Genomic DNA, 27807 nt, shown 5'->3' with positions numbered 1-27807 from the left:
CTTGTTTTACGCCACCATGAATGAGATTAAACAATCAGAACTAAGCGATGCTATAGGTGTTTTTCCTTTTTTCCATTTTGCTTAGACGTTTTGTATTTGCAAGAGTGGCCTTATACATCAAGTGCAGTCAGCCGTTTAGTTTGAGCATCTCACCGAGGAACTATGCCTGGAGAAAACCTTTTTACACCAGCAATTTTTTGTTTTCTAATGAAGTCTAACGAAAATAAAAATTTCATTTTTTGTATCAATTATGCCAAAACTCTGTTTACTGGGTGAACCACTTTGGAGTTGTTATGCCAAAATCACAACCCAATGATTGCAGAGCAGTATAGAGTTGAGAGAATGAACAGCTGATGCATTATTCGGCACAGAGAGGAAAACTCCACCAGTGATGACCATATTGACATTAAATGGTGTGTAGTGTGTGCTGCCTGTGATGCCCAGTATTAGAAATGTCTTATGTTCATGAGCAGACAACTCAAATTTTCTGCATTTTTAAACATCTAATCCAAAATACACCCTCTATGTCTGGTAGACACAGAGGGTGTATTTTGGGTGTACTCTGTGTCTGGTCGACAATAAAAAATTGTTAAACATAATACAGTTTCATATATTTAGGAGCCTTATAAAGATTATCACATAAAGTGATACGATTTGTAGAATATACTGATGAAGTCATAGATAGGAATATTGGTAATAATCTATGAGAGAAAAGTTGAGCAATACATATGACTTGTGATGCACTTCAAGGTGCCGTAAATGCTGACAGCTTTGCACAGGTAGCTGTCTGTAGGCAGCAAACACTTGATAGCTGCTTAAATGTTGCAACAATTTCAGATGAAAAACATTTACAAGGCAGTTTCATTTCATTGTGAAAAATGTAATAATATCAGAAAATTCCAAGCGTGGCACTTTTCACCTCAAATGCACCAAAATTTAGATTTTAGAGAGCAAGCAATGCATTTTGCTAGGTAAGTAGACAGGCATGCTAAGTTAGCGGTGATATCCGACTCCCCTGGTGGTCAGTTGGTGACCGCTGATTGTTCTAAACGGCTGAGGAGGTGGCTCTACAAACAGATAATAAAACAACTGAGACTCAGCCTCAATAAAGATGAGTTGTGTCCACAATGATAAAAATTGGCAAATTATAGCAAATGTAACACCTTCAACTGATGGTTCAGAAGTGATTTTGGCAATGAACTGCTTTAAAATTATCTAAACTAAAATAAAACTATTATTTTTGTAAAATGTAAACTGAGGGAGAAACTTATATGAGAAACTACATTACAAAAGTGATGCTTGTCTTTGTGAACAACAGGTTAGTAGCGGGTTAGTAATAAAAACACCCCTGAATAAGAGGTTAGCCATGTCTATGTCGTGAGAAGACAATTTTAAATATACATTTAAAATTTTGCAAATAATAATTTCAAGCTATTTCTGCCTTATAAATAAAAGGAATGGGACAAGCAACCCAATGGTCCCAACCCTTGGTCATTTAACTTTATACCTAACTATTACTTCCAGCTCCTAACTCCTTGCAAAACACTAAACGCCAAATCCAGTCGATATCCCTTTCAAAAAACAATTAAAAATGATAAACTTATTTAAATGAATAAATAAGTTCATTATTTTTGATGTATACTATGTATACATCAAAAATGGATAAACTGTATATGCATCTTGAGAAGCTTGCATAAATAAAATTCACACAAAAGATAATGTGTCACTAAGTGCTTTAAAATTGAACCGAATAAATGCTGAAATGAAAAGTGGTTGAAAACTGCACGCGTCAACCGATAAACAGGAAATGTTCGCCTACTCTCACGTACTTATAGTCGCATTACTTCTTTTTAGGTTTTAGTTTTTCTGGAGCGCAAAATGCTTTGGCTCCGCCTATTGGTCCAACATTAGTACCTGAGAATATAGCAGTTAACATCAGTACAGCACACGGAGAGGGATGACATGTTATGGAAATTGAGGTACGAGGAGAATACTGACACAATGTTAAACAATGCAGCATAAAAATCCCTGCACTATAGCAAAACTAGCGTTGCCACATCATGAATGAATTAATAAATATAGAGGCTTGTGCATGAATTTGCTAGCAGCTACCAATTTAATATATAACTGATGGATTATGTGCTCAAGAGTCCCTTAGCCTGTGTACCTAGTGTGTCTTTGTTATAGCAATTGTTATCAAGATAACAATTTTTTTGGCTACACGCAACCATCCCAAGACACAAAGCATCTTTTCAAAGGAACAACAACTCCCATATAGGCTTGGAACCACATCGATTGCAATGGGCATACGGGTTGCAATGAGCTTGCTTTCAGTGAATAAGTGTCAATAGCATTTAAGAACCTACTGACAATTTATTGAGACTCTACAAACTGGCCACTGACTGTTCAATGCTGATGTATTATTATAGAAATAAATAAATAAATATATAAATAAATAAATGCTGCCTTGAATCCAAATGGAGATGTTTTAAAGGTAACAGATACTAATTCTGTCATTAAAATAGGCAAGAGAAACAATCAAGTTACTGTGGTTGTTCTGAACAACAGGATACAGATAGCTCCCATATTATCTTAACAAGAAATAAGAGCTGCTATATACAATACATTAACTTGTGAAATAATATTTTTTATCGTGGTTAGAGACAAATGAACAGGGTATCTTTATAGAATTATCGCTAAACTATGCAGCCGATGTACATGATCCGATGAGTCACTTAACGACTTGCCCACTGACCAAACATAAACTAGAGGCTAAAATTCAGACTGCCCCTAGTAACTCAGGATCGCATTCTTAGTGCACTTACGGCGTCTACATGACTCAGTCTTCATCAGTGACTGTTTTGAAACCAACACATAGCCTTAACAATATCACGTAGCAAGTCCAAGCTAAAGCCTGGCCCCCAAATCGATTGCGAGACTCCAGCGGTAACTTGCGCAGCAAAACGATTGCGACGTGAGGCTCGTCGGCATATGTTCACATATAAGCTGCACCGCTAAACATATTTGCGTAATCAAATAAAATGTTCGCTAGCCATGCCGTTTCTATAATGATGACCTTCACCCGTACAGTGCATTTCAGCAAGGCTTTGCCTGCGGCCTTTTGCGAAATTTGAACAGCGTTAAACTATTGCGATGCCGCCGGCAACTACCGGCGGTCCTCGGCGTGTAGGTTCCCATTTCACCGCTAATACCCTGCGGCGCTGTCGTCGGTGCTTTGCGACGTATATGGGAACCAGGCTTCAAGCGCTAAGGAGAAAAACAAGCTTTTAATGCTGCCACCCGTTGGCTCTCCTGACCAGCACCAGCCGCGCTCCAATGTACACACAATATGTGCTTTTAGCTTCTGCTCCACCATTTGCAAGGCCTTCCTCTATAATGGTCATAACAATTTCCACCTCCTAACTCCAAACAACGGAATCGTTTATCCTTTCTTTAGGTTCATTAAAAACAAGAAAACTTAAGCTGCCCGTTTTTAACTTGGCTAGTTTTTAATTCACTAAACTTGTTATAGTTTAATATTTGTTCCAATATGAAGAAGAACCTAAACAATGGTTTGCTTACGATGGCTGTAAAATAATTTGTACTAACCGTGGACTACCATCAGATAAATATATAATTTTGGTGTTGACTTAGAATAAATCATTTAGGAAAACTCTTGGAAAGTTTACAATTACCGCAAAAAAAGAACAGACAATTCCTAGTATGTTAATTTAAATAGTAAGACGAGACAACTCACGAGATATGTTAGACTTGGGTTCTTTGTACCAATACTCAAATCCAGCTTTGGCTCGGGCATTCGCCCCGCTAGACATAGTTCTGTAACCGCTGCCAGTTCGTCCTGGCAGCAGGCGCTGTCCGTACTTGTTGTACTTTATCTGTGGCTGAAGTATGCCAAATGGAGGAAAATGCTTAACGTCATGATCTTTGACAGTACCTGTAAAGAGGATTGATTACACATCTTTACCTATATTTCTCAAAGTATGTCCGTATGTGGATTGGTATGCATTCCGGCTATAGATTCAGCGCACGATGATTAATTTAACGATGCAGCCACACGTTACGACGCCCCTGTTAAGAAATATTTTTTGTAAGGTTCAATTACTATATCTGGGGCCAAGGCCAAATCTTTCGGGCGGACAATTACATTGTCTCCGTGGGAAGAGTCTTCGTAGAGTAGAAGTGTCTCTGTGTTCAAAGTTTTGATGGATAGCTTCTGGCGGCACAGTAACCTTCGTTATACACACGCACTTCTATGCAAGAATTGTTACTATTAATTCTACATATTCAGGATTTTTATTTTGTGTTCTCAGTTCGTATTAATTGTATCATTACTGTAGCAAAACCAACTTAATTTAGCTATTACTTGATAATTATTTCACATTTACATCTTAACCTTTTTATAATTGTTTTATTTTTTTAATTTATTTGATCCGCACGAAAAAATTTTCCTCATGATGTGAGGAAATATGAGTTTAAAAGTTGTTTGGCAAATTTGAAAACTTTTAGAGTTGTTTTTATTTTCTATTAAATTATTTCAACTAACACTTTTCTCATGACAGGTTGTTTGAACGATTGAATGGCAATTATTGTTATATGTTAAATACAAATCAATTTTCTGTCTAAAGACTTTGTTATTACCCGGGCAACGCTGGGTAGCGCAGCTAGTTTCTATATAAATACAGCTATATACAGTGCGCTTGAGTGGAGTTCAATGACCTCTTTGTGCTAACACTGTAGGTAAAAGCATAGCTTGAGTGCACTTTTGTGTAGCAACTTTACCATGTTTAAACCGGGTTAATGTAATCAGACAGAATAAAAGCTTATAAACAGAATATAATCAACAGAATATAGGTACAAATTTTAAACAAAAAAATTCATCAATTAAACAAGATTATTAATATAATTACTATAATATAAATATTATTATATTGATAATATTAATGCCATATTATTAATATTATTACTATGTCATTAATATCGTAATGCGTTATCAACATTTTTACTATATCATTAATATTTTTTATATTATCACTATTTTTATTGCTGCATTATTAATATTATTTTTATATAGCAATAATTGATCACTTGTATTTATGTGTCTACATGCTTATTGTAGGTACACAACAAACGATGCATATATTAATCTATAACTAAACATTTTACAACTTGCCAAGCTGCTTAAAATTGGTAAATAAAATTAAAAGATGAGAAACATGGAAGTTGTCTCACCTTCAATATAAAGAAGATTTTCACCCGCTTGTCCTGTAGCTTGTTTGATATGCCTCCACTGACCGCCCGACCTGCCGCTGCGAGACCTGTAAAAACGCAGGTGAAAGTGTAATGCAATTGCGTAACCTAGTTCACATAGAACAATAAACTAAACAGGAAAGAGTGTATCTGATATCTTGCTTGATGTGTGAAAAGACACACTGCCAGCAAATATGACAGCTGAATATATTTGATAAGACACACTATCAGTTATTGAGTTGGTTTCATCATGCTGACAGATGGACAGGAAGGTGGATGAACATTAGAGAAATTCCTGCTGCCGACAGTAAATGATGTTTTTCCATTTCCAGGAACATACTATCGTTGTACAACAATATGAAAACTACTCAACTGTGAGAAAAAACAACACATTTGAATACAGTAAACGCTCCTACAACATAATAGTCCATTCCGGGAATGTTTACGTTATGATTTTACATTATACGAACAGTAAAATACAGGCAAATTGCCCGTTCTACGATCTTAAAGAACTCACCTTTTAATATTAGAAAAAAACTTGACTCATCAAAAAACGTGATGATTGGCTGTTGGCTTTTAAATGTCACAGAGCTATATACATAGCTATATAGTATATATATTGTTACAAATGCTAGTTTCATGAAGAGAGCAGACATCTATCTAGTTGAAACAAACTTGTAATGATGGACCAGCGGTTAAGGACTCGTTATATTTTATATCCAATGCATCATGCACAGGAAGACCTTGAATCTAGGCGTAATGTAACATGCTCAGATTTGAGGTAATTGCTAAGCGATCTGAAGTGACGATTCGGTGATGATTTTTAGTAATCATCAAATTTTTCTCACTTAGAAGAAAATTATAAAAATGACTAACAACATTAGACTAACAATGTTTAGACCAGCCGTAACAAAATACCTCAAATCTAAATAAAGACTTTATTATGCCGAGGTCCGACGATTCCTGAAAATATATACTGTTTATATTATAGCTTTTATATGCTATAATATATATATATATATATATATATATATATATATATATATATATATATGTTGTACTGTACAGTCATTATAATTTAATGACTGTATAGTAACTGTAGTATTTGGTTCGTATCGACAACTTTTCTCCTTTTTATGAATTTCACTGGGTTTATGGTCCCTGATTACGGTAAAAATTACAGTAAGTTAAGGGGAGCACACACATTCCATACCACTTTACATCAATTTTTTCTTAATTTTTCTTCTAGGCAAGTATGTATACTCTTCAATCAAAAGATAATTAAAAGCATTTTATGTCTAAAATAAAGCAAAGTAAAAAATGTTTTTGATATCATAAATGCGTGGTGTCTGTTCGTCCATATATTTTTTTGTCAGGGTCTGAGGTTAGACTGAAAGATCTATATCTTTTCATGAGATGACAACTCGTGACAATCAGCGTGGTATATAGATACTAACACCTGCACCAGTCGATCGTCTTTAAATATTTCTGAATATCTCAATTGTGCGGCTACTTATTCTCTGTGCTTTATCGACAAACCTGACGATCTCTTACGACAAATTAGACTCCCAGGGTGCTAGTATGTATAATAGAGCTAGCCCTAAATGGCGGTTTCTATCACAAGTGCGGCAAGTGAGAAAGTGATATTTTCAAGGCTAACTAGGAAACTATAGTTATTCAAATAGAATTTGAGGACGTTCATTGACTTAACGTTATATGAAATTTTTTACGTAGTGTGAAGCAAAAAGTTTACAAAAATTCTTACCGTCATGCGCAATTTACGTTATAGAAGCGCCTACTGTATGTAAAATATATTTAAATATGCAGCCATATTATGAACAGAAATGAACTCAAATGTGTTAAAAACGATTCAAAAGTAGCCTGTTATTAATGATGAATCTGTGAGTCCTCTCAAATGAATCTCATTCCAAATAGAAGGACTTACTACTGTCAATCGTAATCTGCATGAGGTCGACTCATTTTATAGAAACGAATACACATAAATTAATATTATACCCAATTATTATAAATTATTTCTCATTTGGTCAGTTATGAAGGCTTATGAACATAAAGAGTGGTAGTAACCATTTAAAATGACCATTGGTGTTAGAGAATAATACATAGGATAATCCTCTGTTCTAATTTTAATTGTAAATGAGCAGAAAGCAGAGCGAGATCGAGTGATTGGGAATTGGAAAATGCCTAAAACTTGTTTGTGAGTTTATAAATGTATACCTTCAGAGACAACCATCCGCTATGTTGCACATTCCTTTACATAAACTAATGCCTAAATGGATAAATGTTTGAAGCATGAAAACCTAGTAAATAGCCCAAAATCTCCTATTGACTCAGAGATCCCACAAAAAACCTCTATTTGCAGGTAGAAAACAGTGAGAATAGTACTTACAAAGGAAGGCTGTAGGATTTTCTAAAGAAGTTTCTAGAAGGCATGCCTGCACTATCATCTACTACATAATTCTCCTCTTCGTCCCACATGCGTGTCTGACTGCGAGGGCCAGGAGTAGCCCTTAGTCTTCTGTCATAGGAAGGTGGGGCTACCGAATGGGCCCTTGAATGGATCTTAGGAAGTGTTTCTATCATGTCCGTGCCTCCTAACTGCATATAAACAAACCAACGGACATGATGGGTGGATGGTTTGTGGGTAGCCAATCTATTCACCTATAAGGTGTTGAAAGCGCACATGAGAGACTGAGTAACATATATTACATATGGACTGTAGGTAGCATCTTAGACAGTAAAGGCAGAAATAGCGATTTCACGAGTTCAAACAATGCAATGATGAGCAGCAGCAAACTTGCCTTTATTCGGAAATCTGATATTTTCGGCTGGTACTGCTTTGCGATTGGTTCAGAACTTATGAGCGATTGTTTTGAATGAAATCTAAACTGCTTCAAAGAAAAATAATTTGATTTAACATAAAATCTGAGCCTCTTGAAAAATTGTTTAAAAATAATTATTAAGAAACATACCGCATGTGAGTAATTAAAACTTTATTCCAAACTGTAAAAGACATCAAATTTTTTCCCCTCCATAAACTTTGCAGCAATTCCAAAACTGACATCTGCTTTAGCTTTCAAGTATTTTGCAACCTGTTAAGGAAAGACTAACCACTTTCTGCCATTGACTCAAAAGACTGTCAGCGATTATGTTTTTAAGACAAAGTTCTGGTGATAGATAATCTCATTTAACTGAATCCCTCCATAATAAACTGTTCTAGAATTACGATGACTATATTATACACAAAATTGAGTTTTTAGCATTAAACAATTGGCGGAGACTTTTTGATGAACCTAGCAAATTGGCCACTGCAATGCGTTAGTTTTAACTTCTAGCAAAGCCTCAAATGTCCTCTATATCTGTTCAGTGATCGGCAATATAAACCTTACAACATTCTGAAGAAACGATCTTCACTTTAATATGGGCCGTGTCGGTCTGTCCGAAACAGCGGTTGAAGCTTAGGAAAAAGATCGCATCATACGAGATTTGAACTCATGACTTTCAGTTTCACAGCCCACAGTCCTACACCTGGGTTAATTTCCAGCCTATCCGAATAATTGTACACATAGTTATTACGTCTGACAAACTCCTGACAAAGCCTGACATTCAGTTTAACATACTGAGACCCTAAAAGAAGTTAATCGCTTGCCTTATATCATTTAAGAATAATTGTGCACATACTTAATCTCTGCGCTTAATCAGCACACCTGATGATCTCTCATGGCGCACTCAACTGCCAGGGTGCTAGTATTATAAGAATCGCTAAAACATAATACTGAATAACTTTGCTAAATTGCTGCACCTCCTATTTGCTTATTGATTGTTTAGCTATAGACGATCTATCAGTTGTTTTATGATTTAAAAGACAAGCTATTGTCTATCCAACTTCACCCTAAACTTATTTTACAGATCTCATATAGGACTTCCAATTTTCTTGATTTAATGCTCGGTGAGTGGCTGCTGAAATAACACTTATAAATATATACAAAATTCTTCTGGGTTCCATGGCTAGCCCCAAGAGAGCACTTTGGTGTGGTGAGAAAATAACACAGCAAGATGCTGCCTGATAATCGAAAGAGTGCCGAAGAGGTGTAGGCAACGAGATTGCCAAACCAATGACCAACCAGAGGTTGAGTTTGAAAGCGGAAAATGCTTTGGACTCATGTTGTGACTTACTGCAATACGTGTGGCATTGTAAACTTAGAGAGAAGACAACTTACATATGGCACTGCATGGAAGCTGTGGCTAACGCATGGTTTGTGCCAACAGGGGTAAGGGCGAGTGATGGAGGACCACATAGCTGAGCTAAGAGATAAATAAAATGAGCTAAACGTGTTTTTTTATGTTACCAGAGAATATTCATCTTACATCTCACTGTATCCCTGAGAGTGAATGTGGAATATTAAATGTTGATCACTTGCAGTAGTCATTCCTACTACTCTACTAGCCTTGTGAGTGTACATGAACAAGTCATGCTATTCCCAACCAGCTAGTAACTGAAATAGCCTGATATGATAGTAACTCTATAGTAAAACTTTAGTTACACAAACATATAAGTAAACCTTGACTTTTTATAACCTCTAGGTATAAATATTTTTGAAATCCGATGGAAAATTTAAAGATTTATTTGTCTCGACAGCCGGCCTTAGAATTTTCTCTGTCTACCCTAGAAGGGCACACCTGACTAATATATCTAACAAGTATCTGTCATGACTCAGGGAACGTGATACATATTTGTATCTAAAAACTCGGAGTTATCTTCTATATGCCACTTCCAGAGATAAGTGACCAGCACTGTATTTACTCTATTGAAATGATTTGAATGAAACGAATAAAAGCAAACACTCAGTTATTGTAACCTAGAACTATTGGTAAAAATCCTAGACCTTGGCTTATCTACCGCCATGCAAGCACCAACAGACACTAATCGAACCATATCCTTCAACATAATGTTACCCAGCCAAAGTCAAAGCTACCTGTATTTCTCCTAAAACTATGATAAATGTACAATTGGGATTTGTCTGGCTCACATGCTGTTCAATCAAACACACGTACATAAATATGATCCCCAGGAATGAGTTCCAAAAACAGTGTACAATGTACATGCAAATTCAATAAGCACTCTTCAATGCTGTACCGCATGATCACTAAATGCTAAGAATTATCGATTTTTGGCTGAAAGGAACTTTGGATTTGAATTAACAATCGGAATGTGATTGTCTCACTTGCACCCTGCACATAAGGAATTCAATTAAGAATTCCCTTAAGAATGAATTTACACAAAATTTTTCGAAGATTTTATTGGAACGTGTCGATATTTTTCTATAATTTGCAAAAATTTGTATAATTGTTTTCAATGTTTGAGGTGATTCGGCTGACAGGATATTTCAAGACTACAAGGTTACAAGTTCAAAATTTATCCATCTTTTGTTGTGACTTATGACTTAACCAACTTTAATTAAAAGTGGAAGAGAAGAATTTGTACATAGCGGCTACACCTATGTATTTGACAGATGTAGTTCCTAAGATCATTCAATCAAATTTGGGTGACGTGGGCGTAAAAATAAAACATTTTATGTATGTCGAAGAAAACGGTATAATGCGTGAAGTTTCATGAATAAAATAATTGTTTTGCATTTTCTTGCTTTTGTCAAAGTGTTATTGATTTACTGTATATAAGCATAAATAATGTTTTTTGGTGCAAAAAATAGCAGTGCTAAAAAGTCTGAGGCCAAAACGTTCTAAACTGTATATATATATATATATATATATATATATATATATATATATATATATATATATATATATATATATATATATATATATATACAGTTTAGAACGTTTTGGCCTCAGTCTTTTTAGCACTGCTATATATATATATACCTATATATAGATCTTCAGCCGATCTTGGAATAACTCGACTTTGCGCGTAGAAGTTTGACAGTATTTACCTTACCACATTTTTTTTTGTTTAAAGATACCGTAAATTCTTTTTAGTTCCTTAGACTCTAACAAAATAAAATAATAAAATAATGTTTAATAATTAGTAAAGAATGAAAGTAACAACAACGAAGTACAATTTCTCTGCTTACATACCACCAGGATCAAGCGCCTTTCAAATAAAACTGCACTTGACGCATCCGAGGTGTCCGAGCTGCCTGATGAGACTCTCACGGAAATGTGAGAATGACACTTGTTGACAGGTGATAGCTGTGATGTGAACTGATGAGTGCAAACAGCGGCAGTTTACAATGAGACAATAGACAGCTACTGTGTATTGTCAAACAGAACAGACAATAGCTAGTGCAGTAGTGAAGTATTTGTGATTGCTTCATTAGCTTCCTCCAATGCGATGCCTTCCTGTGAGAATATTGACAGACTGCCCTCCTTTCTGATTAAACAGCAATAAGCCTTCGGATTCTTCTGGACATATCGATGCCAGAGTTTTGAGTTTATGAGAATGGTAGAACCAAAATAAATAACTTCTTGGCTAGTTGTTGTGAGTTTTAAAATTGGGTCTGTTATATGTAAGACCACATCCAGCTAAATGAGTGAAATGGCTTAAGGTGGCTCATGCTATGTTGCCACAAGTCAGCGCTGTCCTTTTGGCAGTTATTGTCGATTATGTACACGTAAACCGATAGCATGGACAAAGCAATACGGATACTTTAGGAAAGAGTTTGCAGCTGTCAAAATTTTCCAATATTTTGCCAAACATCGACGACCGCCTGTACAATGTGCACCACTTCTGCGATAGTAATTCGCTGACGCCGATAGCGCAATTTATTTACTTCCGTTTATGAGAGTTACTGCGGAACTAGTATTTAATTCAAGCCTGATGCAACAAAGAAATTTCTTTGAGAAAAATTTCAAAAGAAAGTATTCATGGAGTATTTGCTGTTGCAAATGCATATGGGTTTGTAATAGTGTGAACATTGTTTCCATCGACAATCACCGAAGCATTGTAGCTTCATTGCCGAAATACGGCAATCATTTGAACCAGCTGTGAGTTAGACATGACACCCCATGCAACAAGAAATGACTTGGAGTTGCATTTTTCTGTGGAAAATAGTAGCATACCAATAATACAATTAAAACTTAATGTTATTGTAAAATGCTTGTCAGTTCTGAGATGCCATATGTTAATGCTTTATTTTTGCTTAAATTAACAGTTGTAAAAAAATAAATAGGTAATAGAAAAACTAAAAATTGCAATTTTTCAACGGAAGTTGCCTTCCCTTGTTACAAGTTAATGGAGTAATAATATATAGTGAAAAACCTAATTATCGGTCCCTTCAAATTTTTGACACATAATGATGACAAAGTGTCAAATAAATCTCTATAATGAGTAGAAGATGCACATAAACTGGGATTTGCCTTTCCATACCTGCTTCTAGCAATATACATTCATATGATCGACATAATTACTCTACCGGTAAAAATATTTTTAGTGTACACCGACCGCGATTGTTATAAGGTATGCGTCCAGTTACTGCAGCTTACAAACATTAAATTATTTAAAAAGATCTCAGACGAAGGCCTTGAATAATGCATTGACACGCGCGCATACGTACTGTCGATGGGTTCTAGTCAATTCGGCTGTAACATACGCTTGTATACTCCAAGCATTGCAAATATATTGGAAATCTCCTAGATCTGTGAGGCATGCATACATGAATGGAAACCGAAGAGCATCTCGAAGTGTACCCAATCGCGTACCCAACACGCACAGAGGAAATGGAAGCATCCTTAAATACATGTACATTAAAACAACAACCAAAACCTGGTGCTAATCTTATTACTAAAATGATGAAATCTCTGAAAGAAAGCCGCAAACACCTGTTGACACCTGTTGCTACTCTAACGGTACAGCCACATGTAACAATCTTTTTCTTCATTCTGACCGAAATCACAAAATGAACGAAAAACACAGAATTATTCGGCCGAATATCACAGAATTGTCTGAGTCATGCATACATACAAAAATCATCGACGAAACGCTTTTAATTGGATAAACAAATTATTAGCGAGCCCGATTCTAGCAGCTTTTGCAATTTATATACCGGTAGTCCAAGACATGTATTACGACACACAATAAAGGTACTAACGGCAATTCGACATAGTACATACAATGCAACTACCTAGATTGCGCTATTGTTGACTCTTTATCGTTCGGACACTATAGGGCTACAAATCGTTTCTTTTTTAATAATAACAATTTCTTTCTAGCAGCAAAAGTTCCGTCGTAGAAAGAGTTGCCATCTTTAGCGCAATCAAGTCAGTTGCATCGTATTTACTATAGTAAATCGCGTTAGTATTTTCTTACGTGTTGCGTTACGTGCCTCGCACTATATAAATTGCGAAAACTGCTAGAATCGTACTCGCTAATAATTTGTTTAGCCAATTAAAAGAGTTTCGTTGACGATTTCGATGTGCATGCACAGCTCAGACAATTCTGTGAATTTCGGCCGAATAATTCTGTGTTTTTCGTTCATTTCATGATTTTGGTCAAAATGAATGAAAAAATTGTTACGTGTGGCCGTACCTTAACTGAGATTAAACTAAAGTACCGCTTTTTTAAAATATTAGTATCTGAAATACAGTTAAACGAAAAGCGTAGTTGATGTTGAAACTAAAAAACAAGAACAGTCAATCACTGCATGTTCATATGCGACAAGTGAACAGACTGACCCAGCTTTTCAGTTACGTTGACCTTGAACTCTTGGACGCAAGCCGTTATTAAACAACATCGCAAAAATTTCACTCATTCAAAATAGTGTACCGAAAAAATGAAATTAAAAACAAAATTGGTTCAGAAAAGTTTCATACGTGTAATGGAAAAAAGAAAGAGGCTTTTGAAGGATGACAACCTCCAAGACTTGATATCTATTGCCATAAAAGACAAGTCAGTTTAATTTCATATGCAGACAACAAAAACCAGGTTCTAATCAAAGCAATGGATAAGAGATAAATACCCAAGCGTATGAATTGCACTGAGCCCGCTGCAAATTAGCCATGGCTATTTACAAATTAGCGAACAATACCTCATTAGCTGTTCAATAAAGAATATTAGAGATAATCAATCGCTCCATGGTGATATCGACTATAGACAAGAGTGGCTATGCACGCTCACTGGACCTTAAACACTGATTTTGTTTGTTCAAGAGGCAAACCGGCGGAGATTCCTCCTCAGTTGATTGCCAATAGCCGACCATTATTCACAAAGCAACTGCTCATCTGACCGGACACGGAGAATTGAGCATCGATAGATGCCAACTAGCGGCAGCGATTGGCACTAAACAGAGAAGTTTACGGTCAATGCTGATGTCCATTCGCCGGGCCTTATCGCTGATTACTAGCAACTAAATGAGCCAGAAGTGGCTGTTGTTTCCTTAGCAACAGCAAATGTGTTTAGAGCGCCATACGATATGATTGTAGTTACTCACTGTGTTTCCATGACGCAGCTCATCAGCAAAATGAAATGGCGAAAATCTGCAAGTCAAGCGAGTTTGCTACTCGCAAATTTTTTTATTCTTGAGAAAGATGGAAAACGCGCAAAAAAATGCCCATCCAGTTATTCTATTATAAACATTTTTCACATGTCGGTAGTTTCTATTTCAATTTGTTGATGCAAAAGTGCTCCGCTATGACCTCTGGTGTAGAATTCTTATCTTTTTTACCAAAAGTGCCCACATTAATCCGCCGACCAGCGCATGTCTATTAAAAAACATCATTGAGGTCATCCACCCCATGGAAACATAGCTACTACCATGTAATGACACGTTAGAGACTGTCAACGTTATATCAAATATGATTGTATAGAGATCTAGATTCTAGACTACAGAGTAAACTAAATTTATTCCACAGTTTGGATTAACTTTCAGTGTTTTTATCAAATATTTCAATTTTACAAGAATTTATGGCAGTAACTTAAAGATGTTACTACATGCTGTCGATAATTTTGAAATATTTGGACGCCTGGACAAAAACCAAGCGAAACTTTGATGCTACAGTTTGCTGTCAAAGTGATATTTACTTGCAGCAGTTATCACATTCTGCTAAATTCCCACAATATTTAGCGGTAAATTAACTTGACCCTGTCAATAGCTAGTATACATATGCATTGATGATCCCATTATGCTACACACGCTATTGCGATTGTCAAAGTATGTATGGGCTTTTCGATGAAGGCAAACATATTCATGTTGTTTTACTCGTGTTGAACAGGGTTCATTGAAAGTATACCACAGTTGTCAATCTTGAAGGTGAGTTTACAGCAATCTAGGGTTAGCCTATGCCACCTTCCGTGGAAATGAAGCTATTTAGATGCTGAGTAAGACAATCAGGGTGTAAAGAAGGGAACCAACAAGCCAGAGTCTAGTTAGCAGGGGTGTAGCCTAGTGCTGTGCGATATGACACCACATGCCAAAACGATATATTGGCCCTTGTGAGCTATCTATATCGTTCAGTATCGAAACTTTGGAGTTATGCTTTCTCGATATAGATTATTGTGACATTTCACAAAAAAACAGAAATACAAGGGCGATAATTGTGTCCAAATACAAAAAATAGGAGTTGTCTTTTCTCTCTCTCGAAATCTCAAAGATAAAGGAAATCTGCGAGCTCGCAAATAAAGTTTCAGGAACTGGTGCTGTGCCGATATTGAGTCACGAAAGCCGGCGATAACCGATGTTGGTTCTGCCAATTAAACACAGATATTTATCGTCTTGACATTAAATTGAAAACATCAATATACCCGATTAGAGAATCGACCTACAAAACTCCCAAAATGATATCGTCCCACACAAAATCGACACCTATCGTGCAGTATCGTTTTATCGTGCAGCACTAGTGTAGCCTAGACACTGCAAAGGATTGTGGAAGGGCATTAAATAGTGGGAGGGCCAATCAAATAAGAACCTTATAGCTTTAAGACAAAACTTTGACCTCAAATAGGCCAGGAACTGCAAAGTGGTGCCGATTGGTGCAAAAGGTGGGTTTTGTAAGATGGCAGAGGGTAGCATAGAGAAAACCATCTGGAAAACACTTAATTTAGATTATTCGTATACATAACAAAAATATAAAAAATATTTTTATGTCCACCATTTTCATCTCAAATCTGGATAGCCAAATTTTTAAAAACCTTTAAAACATAGTTAAAGGAACAAAAATTAAGTATACTTGATCTTGATTATTCGGTTCAAAAGCAGCACAGCAAAGTGACCAGCAAATTTTATACTTTACAAGGCAAACTAACAGGATGGGAAAATGACTCAGTTTGACCTTAATTTAATATTTACTATTGATCACTGATTTAATCAGAATTCTGTGTTTTTATCTCTCAAGTGTTGTCAAATGTGATATGATCTGGTAAGGGAACTCCTAGCGCTATACTGACACTATGGTTATTCTATCACACGTCTCAAGCTATGCTGCTACAATCCTCCATGGACTGAAGCATAGCTCACTCGCTATGACAGTATAGCTACAAGACGACAGCATAGCCCAAGAGATACACAGACATCACATGTCAAATCATAAACACGGGAAGGTAAACACTGAGAACTTTACGATGACGGTCAGTCTCTACATGAATGCAACTATGGCAACATGCACAAACAAATATAGACTGACCCAATTGTCGTTGTCATATCCATAAGGAGAGAACGACCCCTAAAATAGATGAGACCACACTCAAGGTTGTTGCTAACAGTTTTTTACAATAGTTATATTGCTTCAATAAACCAGTTGGCCAATTGAGATGTGAAAAATGTAGCATATTTAGTTACAAGGTCGAAAAGACAACTCCTTACAGCCTCCAAGCAAACCCTTTACTTTTGAATTGTTTGAAGTTTTAAAATGGCATCAGGACAACCAGCCCAACTGATGATTGGCTGTTGGCTTTTAAATGTCACAGAGCTATATACATAGCTATATAGTATATATATTGTTACAAATGCTAGTTTCATGAAGAGAGCAGACCTCTATCTAGTTGAAACATACTTGTAATGATTGACCAGAGGTTAAGGACTCGTTATATTTTATATCAAATGCATCATGCACAGGAAAACCTTAAATCTAGGCGTAATGTAACATGCTCAGATTTGAGGTAATTGCTAAGCGATCTGAAGTGACGATTCGCTGATGATTTTTAGTAATCATCAAATTTTTTTCACTTGAAAGAAAATTATAAAAATGACTAACAACATTAGACTAACAATGTTTAGACCAGCCAAAACAAAATACCTCAAATCTAGATAAAGACTTTATTATGCCGAGGTCTGACGATTCCTGAAAATATATACTGTTTATATTATAGCTTTTATATGCTATAATATATATATATATGTTGTAATACATATACTATAATATATATATGCTCTAATATATATGCTCTAATATATATGCTCTAATATATATGCTCTAATATATATGCTATAATATATATAGTTTATTGTATCTATATAGTATAATATACTTATAGCTAGTGAATGTGCAATTTTCTCACAAAAGCATAAACTACATAGGCCAAAGCTGAGAATCCTCTTGATATCGATGCTGGACGCATTGTTATAAATAAGAAACGATTGCAAAAGACTTCCTCTTGCTGAGAGGTTACCTTCAACAGGCCGTCATCTTACACACTAAGTCATGGACAAATTTATTACTGATCTCTACCGTAACTAACCCATAACATAGAGCTACAAACAGCTACCGGTTACACAATCTATCCCTATAAGCATTGCATGGCCACACAAAGTTATCAATGACCGATGGAAAAATCCATCCATTTTACGAAGATTATTAATGAGCAGATAACTCTAGTTTTATTGAGAGCAACCTTTTGTGTGAAACAGACAATATTCATACTGTGTACTCATTTCTACATCAGTACTCACACGCAGATTAGTGGCAAATAACAAACCTTACTGTTGATTACCTACATGGCTAACTAAACACGCTAATACTTAGCGTGTTTAGGTAACTAAACACACCATTTCACGGTAACACGGCAACACCATTTCTGTTGCTCGAAGCCTTTAAAGAACTTCCTTCGATACAGCTAAATGTTTATCACCTAAACAAAACTATCAGTATTATAATTATTGTTAAGGAAATTAACTCTATTGCACGCTGCTGTCTATCAATACAGGCAATATCACATTACTGAGGTATTAGCTGGAAATTCAATAAATTTTAATATCTGTTAAAACTTCATTTTATTTATAACTTAATTAAATATTACTAAAACATCAAATGCAAACCCGTTGATTTCAAATGCAGCAAAATATAAAAACAACCCAATTTTCTATTTTTGGCATATATGAAGTTTTGCGCCTCAGCAATGAAAATGTTTCCTCATTAGCTTTTCAATATGCCTTCAAACAATCGGCTGACAAGGGGAGACAAATCTATAACCGTTTTCGGTATGGCTACAACAGTCAATTCAATATGCCTTCAAACAATCGGCAGACAAAGGGAGACAAATATATAACAATTTCCGATCTGGATGCAAGAGTCAAACAGTTATTACTACATGCCACTCTTGTGCCACACCTCCATAAAAAATATCTCAGCACCTCCAGACTCTAATTTTACACGGCTTTACTGGAGTTACTATCCAAGTAGTTAAACAAGTCTATGTTACAGTGCAGCGATGCTTGACAAGGCACTTGCACTGATGACTTATTGCCTACCCAAGCAGGCCACACATGCTGATGGTTGTTTATTATGCCGTAGTGCAAACTCAGTACACTACATACAATAGAACTTGCGATGGTGCATATCCCCTGCTGAACGATCAAGGTCAAGTTTAACAATCCTTTCCTTCCTTTGCTACATCCACAAGGATTTATTCTAATGATCAGTTTTCAATTTCCATTAACTTTTAAAACTGCAAAAAGTGTGCTCGCACATAAGAGGATTTTTAATCAATTAAGTTTGAGTAATGTAAAATCATTCCTGCTATGCAGTGACATATTAAATCTAGCCTTTATGTAAAAACAAGAACCTGCTGAACACATTAAACAATACCCTGTTTAGCCTGCCGTAATATAAATCCAGTTATTTGTATAACTGTGTACCGTTCGTTCTAATTCATTGCAGGTCTCTTATAGCACATCAATTATATCAGTACTGTTTCAGCTTATTCAGGTTCTTCAATATCCTGGCTTTCAAATGAGCCATTGTTTGACATGGTGAGACAGACATTGGTTGGTGTTTATAGGATTTCCCCAGAGCTCTAACACAGAAATGTTCAATGGTATAGGCTCCCAAATTATGAGGCCAAAATTTTTATATTTGGTGTTGTGTGCTCTTACCGCTTATTTTTATCGCTTGCCGCTTATATTTATCAATTACGATAATGACGCTAGTGGCAAGCGAAAGTGGGACAACTCCAGAACACCAGTGAAGATGACAAAGGAATCAGTGTCATTAGCTCTCCATGTTATTTCTATGATAAATGGCTCAGATTCCAGGCACCATACTATGTTTTCGCAATGATATTATGCACTAACCATCTCTTTTTATTGTGATGTTGAGGGGCACGACTGAGGCTAATTAATTTCAAGCATTGCGTGATCTCGAGAAAGTGCAATTTACATATAGTCATAGGGCCCGCGACTGCAGGTCACAATTTAATCGATGTGATTTCATTACCTTTATCAACGACAGTATATTTATTGAAGCATAATCCTATTTAGAAAGCAACATGGAAAGCGATACAAATTCTTCAGATAATAATACTAAAATGTTTAAAATGAACGAAAGGATGAAAAAAAGCAAACTCTAACAATCACCCGAAATCTATCAACCCAGAACATGTGTTTGTATTGGTCGGGCGTTAGCACGATCCCCCGGCATTGTTGATTATCTAGAATCCTAGTTAATTATTAGCGCTCTCTGGGTTTGAGAGCATAAAAGCGCAGCCTCGATGGCAGCAAAAGGGATCGACGACCTAAGGCAAAATGCTAATTATGACATCACATTGTGGGAACCACAACCAAGTTTTGTTTTATTGCAGGACATACTTTTGACACCCTGTTTTTCATAGTTCTATTATTCTTTGTCTATTGAATATATGCTCATTCGAAAGCCAAGACTATGAAGCACTGAAATATATGATAAAAGTACTTATGTAATTGATGTGCTTTAACTATCTTTCTAACGAGATTCTCTATATAACTCTTTCATGGTTTTCATAACTCTATTAAAAGTCTTTGTAAGCCCTCGTAACTCTACCCTTTTAAAAACTTCATCTTATTGCCCAAAGCTTTATAATAACTGACTATTTCCGCTGTATATAGACACAACCCAAGTACCTGGTTGCCAAAATCGTAGCTCTTAGAGATGGATCCAGGTCGGAAAGAGACTCCATTTACGGGGTGTTCATTGAGATGCCCAAACATTTCATAATCTTCATATGGATCTCCATTAGAGCTAAAATTCAAAACGTCATAGAATACATCATAGCCATAGACTGAGATGCTAGTAAATGGTGTGAACAAACGAAATACAGTGGACCCTCGCTATATGACATCACTTTGTTCTGGTGTTGGCATCGTAAAGCGGAAATGTCGTATGGAGCAGTATGGAAGCCCATAGTAATTATCTAATGCAAACACTATCTAACTTTTTACTTAGCACCCCCTTTAACATCATGACCAATCTTAGGACCATGGCTAAGGAATTAAAGTTGTATACACTGGACCCTTGCCATATGACATTAATTCATTCTGGTGTTGGCATCATAAGGCGAAAATGTCATATAAAAGGGTATAGAAACCCATAGCAGTTACCTATTGGAAACACCTCCTAGTAACAATCATCAAAATTTTATATACATCCTGTACATGTTAAAATTAGTAATATAATAATATGTTAACCTGAGTAACTCTAGTTACCTACGATTACTTTAGTATATTTAGTGCATTTAGTCGTTATGATCTGCAATAAAATGTGACACTACAATGTGCTATGCGCGGCACGTACTGTAGGGAGGATCTTCCTTTGAGACAGACATAACATAATCTTCAAATTTAACTTCAATGAATTTAGCTTGCTAAACACATACATAAAGCTATGTTTTAGAAAGTATTTTCCAAACCAAATTTTTATTTTGTCATCTATCTGTTTACGGTTTTGTTTTCACTATAGCTTTTAACGAATAATGATCAACTGAGAGAGAGCATTGTACCTCTTTAAGGCGTTGTGGGAGGGATTTTAGAAAATAGCTATAGGTATCTTTGTTATTTCAATGTATTCAGCACACCAACTGCCAAATTTGAATTTCGAGAAAAATTTTGTTCATGCTGAATGGCGAACAAATGTCGTATGGCGGGGACAAAAAATCATTGTGTACGAAAAAACGATGGAAATGGAAACAATGAGGATTAATTTAATATATAATTTATGACTATTGACTAAATTCACAATTTGTAACAATATTGTAGATGAGAATATTAGTTTTTCAGCAAAGAGATCCAATTTATTTAGCACACCACTGTACCTTCTTTGCATATTTAATAAATAAATCAGAGGCAAGCAGGAAAAACTTTGGTACAAAACGAAGGTTACTGAACTGAGATGTCCGCAGTAATCAGTCATCTGTTCGAGTATATAAATACACTCATAACTGAAAGATTAGTGAACTTCGCCGCATAAAAATTGCTCTACAGTCATTAGTTACTGCTCTGGTAACTGAAATAACCCAGATTGGAAAACGCAAACAACTCACTTGAATGGATATGTTGGAGTAGGTGCTGTGATCATATAATCTGATGACATACCCAGACGTGTTGCTGTAGGTACAGGCATTTCTCACTATAGTTCTACAGCGAACATTTACAGGTGCCTTTACAAAGGTTCAATATATTCACTGCTAAATGCTAAAATACTCAACCAGTCAATACTTAAGTCACTGAAAAGTTGTATAACTCAAACTAATGTATAACTCAAACTATTGTATAACTCAAGCTATTATATAACTCAAACTATTGTACAACTCAAACTATTGTATGACTTGAACTAATGTACAACTGCAAAATGGAAACTATTGTATCACCTAAACTGGCAGAAAACTCAAACATTTGAGCAACTCAAACTACTGAATAGTACAAACTATAAAATTTTCCAGACCTAATGTTTTTGAAACGTGACATACCTCCCAAATGAAAGGAATAAGACAGTTAAATGTGGCACTTATTATTTCTAATGTAGAAATAACCTTGTGACCCGGTGGAAACCATTAATAAGCTCTTGACACAAGTTTGTTCATAATTAAAACTTAATTCATTTCATATACTTCTTGCTATTACAATATGACAGCCAGTTCTTCACTTTGAATTAGCCTCATTATACAAGTAAAGAATACATTACGAGATATATAGTACTGGTTCTCAGGGTGTTTTGACCTTTGCAAAAGCCGCTATTGAAACAATTGGTATTTCTGCACTAGTCCAATAGCTAAATAAGTCAATAACTGTGACTAGTCAAGCATCTATAGAGAAGTGTGCTGTTCAATGACTGCAGAATCAAAACAAACAAAGAATGATGGAAAAAGTAACATAGCATCACCGTTTCATTCGTTCGATTGCCTTTGAAATCTGACGCCATTGAGTGTAACAGCCTTTGATATTCGATATGACATTGTGCATTGATTGTAAAAATTTAAAATCAAGTTATCGGTACAAATGACATTTGTGTAATACCTCCAAATCCTTTGAACTCTTTATAAGGAATTTTGATAATGAATAAAGATGTAAACTTTGTGACTGTCACATTCAGCCTGATAGCTCGCTTACACTCGGATATACACTATGTTTTCATGACACGCAAGCTTTCGTTATCCACAAGATTGAAACGGCAAAAATCCCCAAGTCAAGCAAGTTTTGGTTACTCACAAATTTTTACCGAATGTTTCGTACTTGCGAAAGATAGAAACGGATTTGCGAATGATGCGCAAGAAAATGTCATGCAAACTATTCCATTTTAAACTATCAGATTTCAACTATTTTCCACACTTCGGTTGTTCTTATTTCGGTTTGAACCGTTCAAAATGCGCCTCTATGACCTCAGATGTAGAAATCTTTATCTCTATTAACAAAATGCCTGTGCTAACCGCAACATACAAATGTCCATTGAAATACTTATCACACAGTAAGTCAACATGCACACAATTCCCAATTCGCATCCTGTTCACAGTAGAACCATACCAAACATCATAGTACTTAAAGGTTGACTTGCAACAAAATTCACATTACAGTTATTTGGTATCATAAGATTCACCATGTCTTACTCTGTTGTGTTGTAGGTGCAAAATATGTGGAAAGGTGATTACAAGCTCTTAAAACCTCAAAAACGAACAGTTATCGCAGCCACACGACACCGCCGTAGTTTGGATTCTCTTTCCAAAACGGCTCAAATATGATGTAGTTGTGAAAGATGGTTTCTGTTTACACTTTCATGCAACCTTAATCGTCGAAATATTTTCACAAATATACTTCACGCATTCAATAAAACCATGTCTATTATTCTTACGCATCTGTTTTATCGTCATTGTAATGCTGTCACTTTGAGCACTGATATCTCAAAACCTACCATAAAAATTTGTTTTATTTTTCAACTTTAGCTCGAAGGAGTACATATCATTGTCTGATAAACATGAGGAGCCTGCTTGTCACATGTGATAGTCGAAAAACACTGCAGAGCTTATTCGCGCCATTTGGCAGGAAGTATGGATCACATGATCAGTTGCGACTACATGATTACACCAAGCTGAAACAAAACTGTAAAGTAGTGAGCATCTATATTTAATAAGGGCTCTTCGGTAGCACCCAAAGTGTTTGTCATAAACTAGTGCTACGAGACGTTTTATATTGAGCCTTTTATTTCCTTTTATTATTATTTTATTTCAGTACATTTAGTCTTTTTGAGATAAAAAAGCGGCAAACAATGACACAGCTACCATTAAGAGAGCTGACCATATGTATTGGAGCTTTAGTATACATATGATAGCATATACTAAAACTGGCTGTACTAATTTTTACATCTTAAAAATAGAAAAGGGACTATCTCTCAGGGACTATCTCTTTAGATTACGCCTCAACAAACCAACAGAGTTTGCCACCACATAAAGCCAAGATGGTTTCGCTTATTGCTACCTCGGTTCCAAGTCAACTAGAGCTCTTCCTGCGACCCTTTATTATTTAATACTCTCCTCACTGAACTATGGAATGCATCATGACCTTGTAAGTGTAGACTATCAACACAAAACTGCCTACATGCAATTTAAAATCGTCTGATAACAGAACTAACCACACAATAAAACTACAAATGAGATCTCAAGTGAAAGGAGAGATAACATCTTTATATCTATGGTTGCTACTTACAAAGATATAACGCTAGTAAGTAAACATAATGTTTAATGTACAATTTGACTGTATCTATAAGTTACTATACACGTAAGTTACCGCATGAATATTTCACATCTTGGAAAATGTGTTCAGGTTACCAGCATTTAAAAAGACATACAGCAATATATATAGAAATGGGATGACGAGAATGCGTTTAATACAATGATAGTCATACTTGTATACATTAACTAAAATTGTTAATTAAAGTAATCATGGATATAAATTCTAGAGACATTAACAACACATCATTGTATTAACATTAACAAACTAACATTAACAAATTTGGAAATTTATTAGTGTGCTAATAACATTGACATATTAACATAGCATATTAGCATAGCATACTAACACTAAAATATTAACACTAACATATTAGCACTAACATATTAACAAATTTCTCAGTGTGTTTAAATATGAGCTTGCACAAAATTTTAACATGAATTTTATTAGAAAGTGTCGGTATTTTTCCATCATTTGCAAATATTTTAGATGTTTGAGGTGGTCTGACTGCTAGGATGTTTATAGATGAAAATCGACAAAAATTTACCGCGGTTAAAAAGCTCAGATCAAGTGAAAGTGCTATTATGATGTCTATAGTTGCAAAAAAACAGACAGGATAGACACTCACAACGCTGCAACTTGAACACATTAGCTGATATTAACTACAGCAATGATACCAACTAGTGATGTCACTTCGCACATGTTTTTCTTCTGAACGCTTTAACCGCGATCAAGTTTTGACAATTTGAATCATGAAACGGCTTAGCAGTCAGATCACCTCAAACATTAAAAACTATCGCAAGTGATAGAAAAAACACCGATAATTTCTGATGAATCTACTAAATTTTTTGAGTAGGTTCATCATTAACAGAGGAAGCCACCAAAAAGTTGTAAGTCACATGATTGAAGAGTTGAAACAGTGACGCTGACTAAGGTTAACAGAAACATGTGCAATTTTTCTTAGTTTTTGCTGAAAATGTGTGACCATAAAAAGGCACCATTTTTCATCAGACATTCTTTATTAAACTACATTAAACCATTGTAAAAAATAACAAATTAGAGAAAAGCAGGTACTCACGAGACACAAGCTCCAAGTTTCACGTTTCCAAGCAAGCTTTCCAAGGTAACCCAGCTCTATGTGAGTCAATCAGCATGGAGGTCTCTCATACTCGGGTGTTGCTAGACTCGGCTCCTATAGCTTTGACAGCAGGGACAGCTAAAACAAAAGCACCCCCTACCGCTCAGTATGCGCCTAAGGAAATAAGGCTTACGGGTATCACTCAAGTGATATTACAGCATTTTATCGATAGAGAAAATCTATTGTTGCTATGCACAATAATACTTAACCAAATACAGTGGGCAGGTTCATTTAAATTAGTTCTATCAATATTGATATTTCAGTGTTCAATGGCGTTTAAAGGCCGAGGGTATTAGCATTGAAATTATGAGAGGCTTACCTTTGTGTATCCTTGAGTAATTGACTGGTAAAGATGAAGCACTGTAATTAGCTTCTGACCAGGGTGCTTGTCACAAATTTTGTCGCGAGCTTGTGTGGCCACTGCAAGTGGGTTTTCAAGCAACTACCTCCATTTAATATGCAAGACACCTGTTACGAGCTGCCAGTTACAGCTACTTGTCAACTCATTTGATACCATATTGTGCCCCAAGCTTGCATGGCCACTGAAAGCCAGTTTTCAAGAGATAATCTATAGTTAATATGTAGGACACCTGTTACCACTGCCAGCCATTGAGACTTGCCAACTCATCTAATACGGTATTGTCGTTGTTTGATTTCAGCTAACAATGGACAGGAAGCGACTGATTTCTCATAACGTCAGAGAATAGATCAGGAGAAAAGTTTACTTTACGAAATACTACAAGTGTGCTGTGTACCAACTATGTAATGAACATTCATGAAATATTTACAGTGTAAATGTTAGATATCAGTAGTGTAGAGATATCCGATAGCCTGTTGCTTAACTACCTATATGTAAACATATTAGCCCTGGATTATCCCTTATCAGTCAAACAAGAATCAATATCAAGGTACAAATTTAGAACCAACAATTTTTTCTCATGTCGTTCAGAAGTGCAAAGAGAAAAATGAATAATGGAATCTGCCTTGTCGACCGCCCGACTCTATTGAAACTGCTGTAGAAATGTTGGATACCAGCTAAAAAGTGACAAGACCTCACATATTGAGTGTGATGTCTGCTTTTATTTGCTGTGGGTGTTTTTCAGCAAATAATTGCTCCATCATCTTGAGTAGACATTTGTGAGCCCAGTGACAAGGTAACCTCAACAACTGAAGACACCCCCAGTCGTGGGAATGCAACACTAGGTTACATGTGATGCCATTTCTGGAAACTTAACCCCAGCCTCCAGGTCTAAACCACGAGGCCAAAGAACCTGATAGCGAGTGAAACTGAGATGAAGTGGCTAATGGTAGGTGCAAAGGTGCAAAAAGTCAACATGAATGAAAGAAGACAACAGAACCTAAATGTGGTGCAAGAAAATGGGTAGAGTAAATTACGGCATACAAGTCGAGGCCTAAACTTTGGTTTAAAGATACTAATTTTGACATGTACCTGCCGTATAAGTCGAACACCTCTGGCTAAAATAGTTTGATTGGAATAGTTCGGTTGACATCAGAGGCGATCGATGCATAGCTGAGGCAATAGCATTCAAAAGCGCTATCAGGAAAAACGCCCATGTTTTTTGGTGCCGCCGGCAATACAATAACTAACAAAAGAATGATAGACAACTGTTCTAGTGAAGACTACAGGGAACGAAAAACAACACTTCATCGTATTGGCTCTTCTCGCCAATAGAACAAAACTGCCACCTCTGATAATATGTACGTATTTAAAAAAAACACTACAGCAAGAGATAGTTTTGTCAAGAACCCTGATTCATGTATAAAAAATGAATGGATGATAATGGAGAGTGTCAAATGGATTACCGAAATGTGAGCTGGTAGGAAGACACTACAAAAAAGCATTAAATTTGAAAAACAAGTCGTTGCAGAAGAGAATCCTAGCGATGAGAATTGGAATGGTGAGGAATGGGACTTTATGTTTGATCCATTTCAAGTTGAATAGGATTA

The 27807-nt window shown here is 35.9% G+C and overlaps 1 protein-coding gene across 1 annotated transcript; it reads right to left on the bottom strand.

Annotated features, from left to right (window-relative positions):
* Window positions 1-676: 676 nt before the first annotated feature.
* Window positions 677-25912, bottom strand: LOC137396850 (uncharacterized). The gene is made up of 7 exons (XM_068083159.1): window positions 25780-25912; window positions 22025-22118; window positions 20610-20727; window positions 7676-7884; window positions 5251-5336; window positions 3758-3955; window positions 677-1067 (listed from the first exon to the last, which is right to left on the bottom strand). Exons 2-7 carry the CDS (start codon window positions 22102-22104, stop codon window positions 994-996), a joined length of 765 nt encoding a protein of 254 aa, XP_067939260.1. The 5' UTR covers window positions 22105-22118; window positions 25780-25912; the 3' UTR covers window positions 677-993.
* Between the last annotated feature and the right edge of the window lie 1895 nt (window positions 25913-27807).

Source organism: Watersipora subatra, chromosome 5 (genome assembly GCF_963576615.1).
Source record: "Watersipora subatra chromosome 5, tzWatSuba1.1, whole genome shotgun sequence".
In the NCBI taxonomy this organism is placed as follows: Eukaryota; Metazoa; Bryozoa; class Gymnolaemata; order Cheilostomatida; family Watersiporidae; genus Watersipora; species Watersipora subatra.
This window is presented reverse-complemented; position numbering and strand designations above follow the sequence as displayed.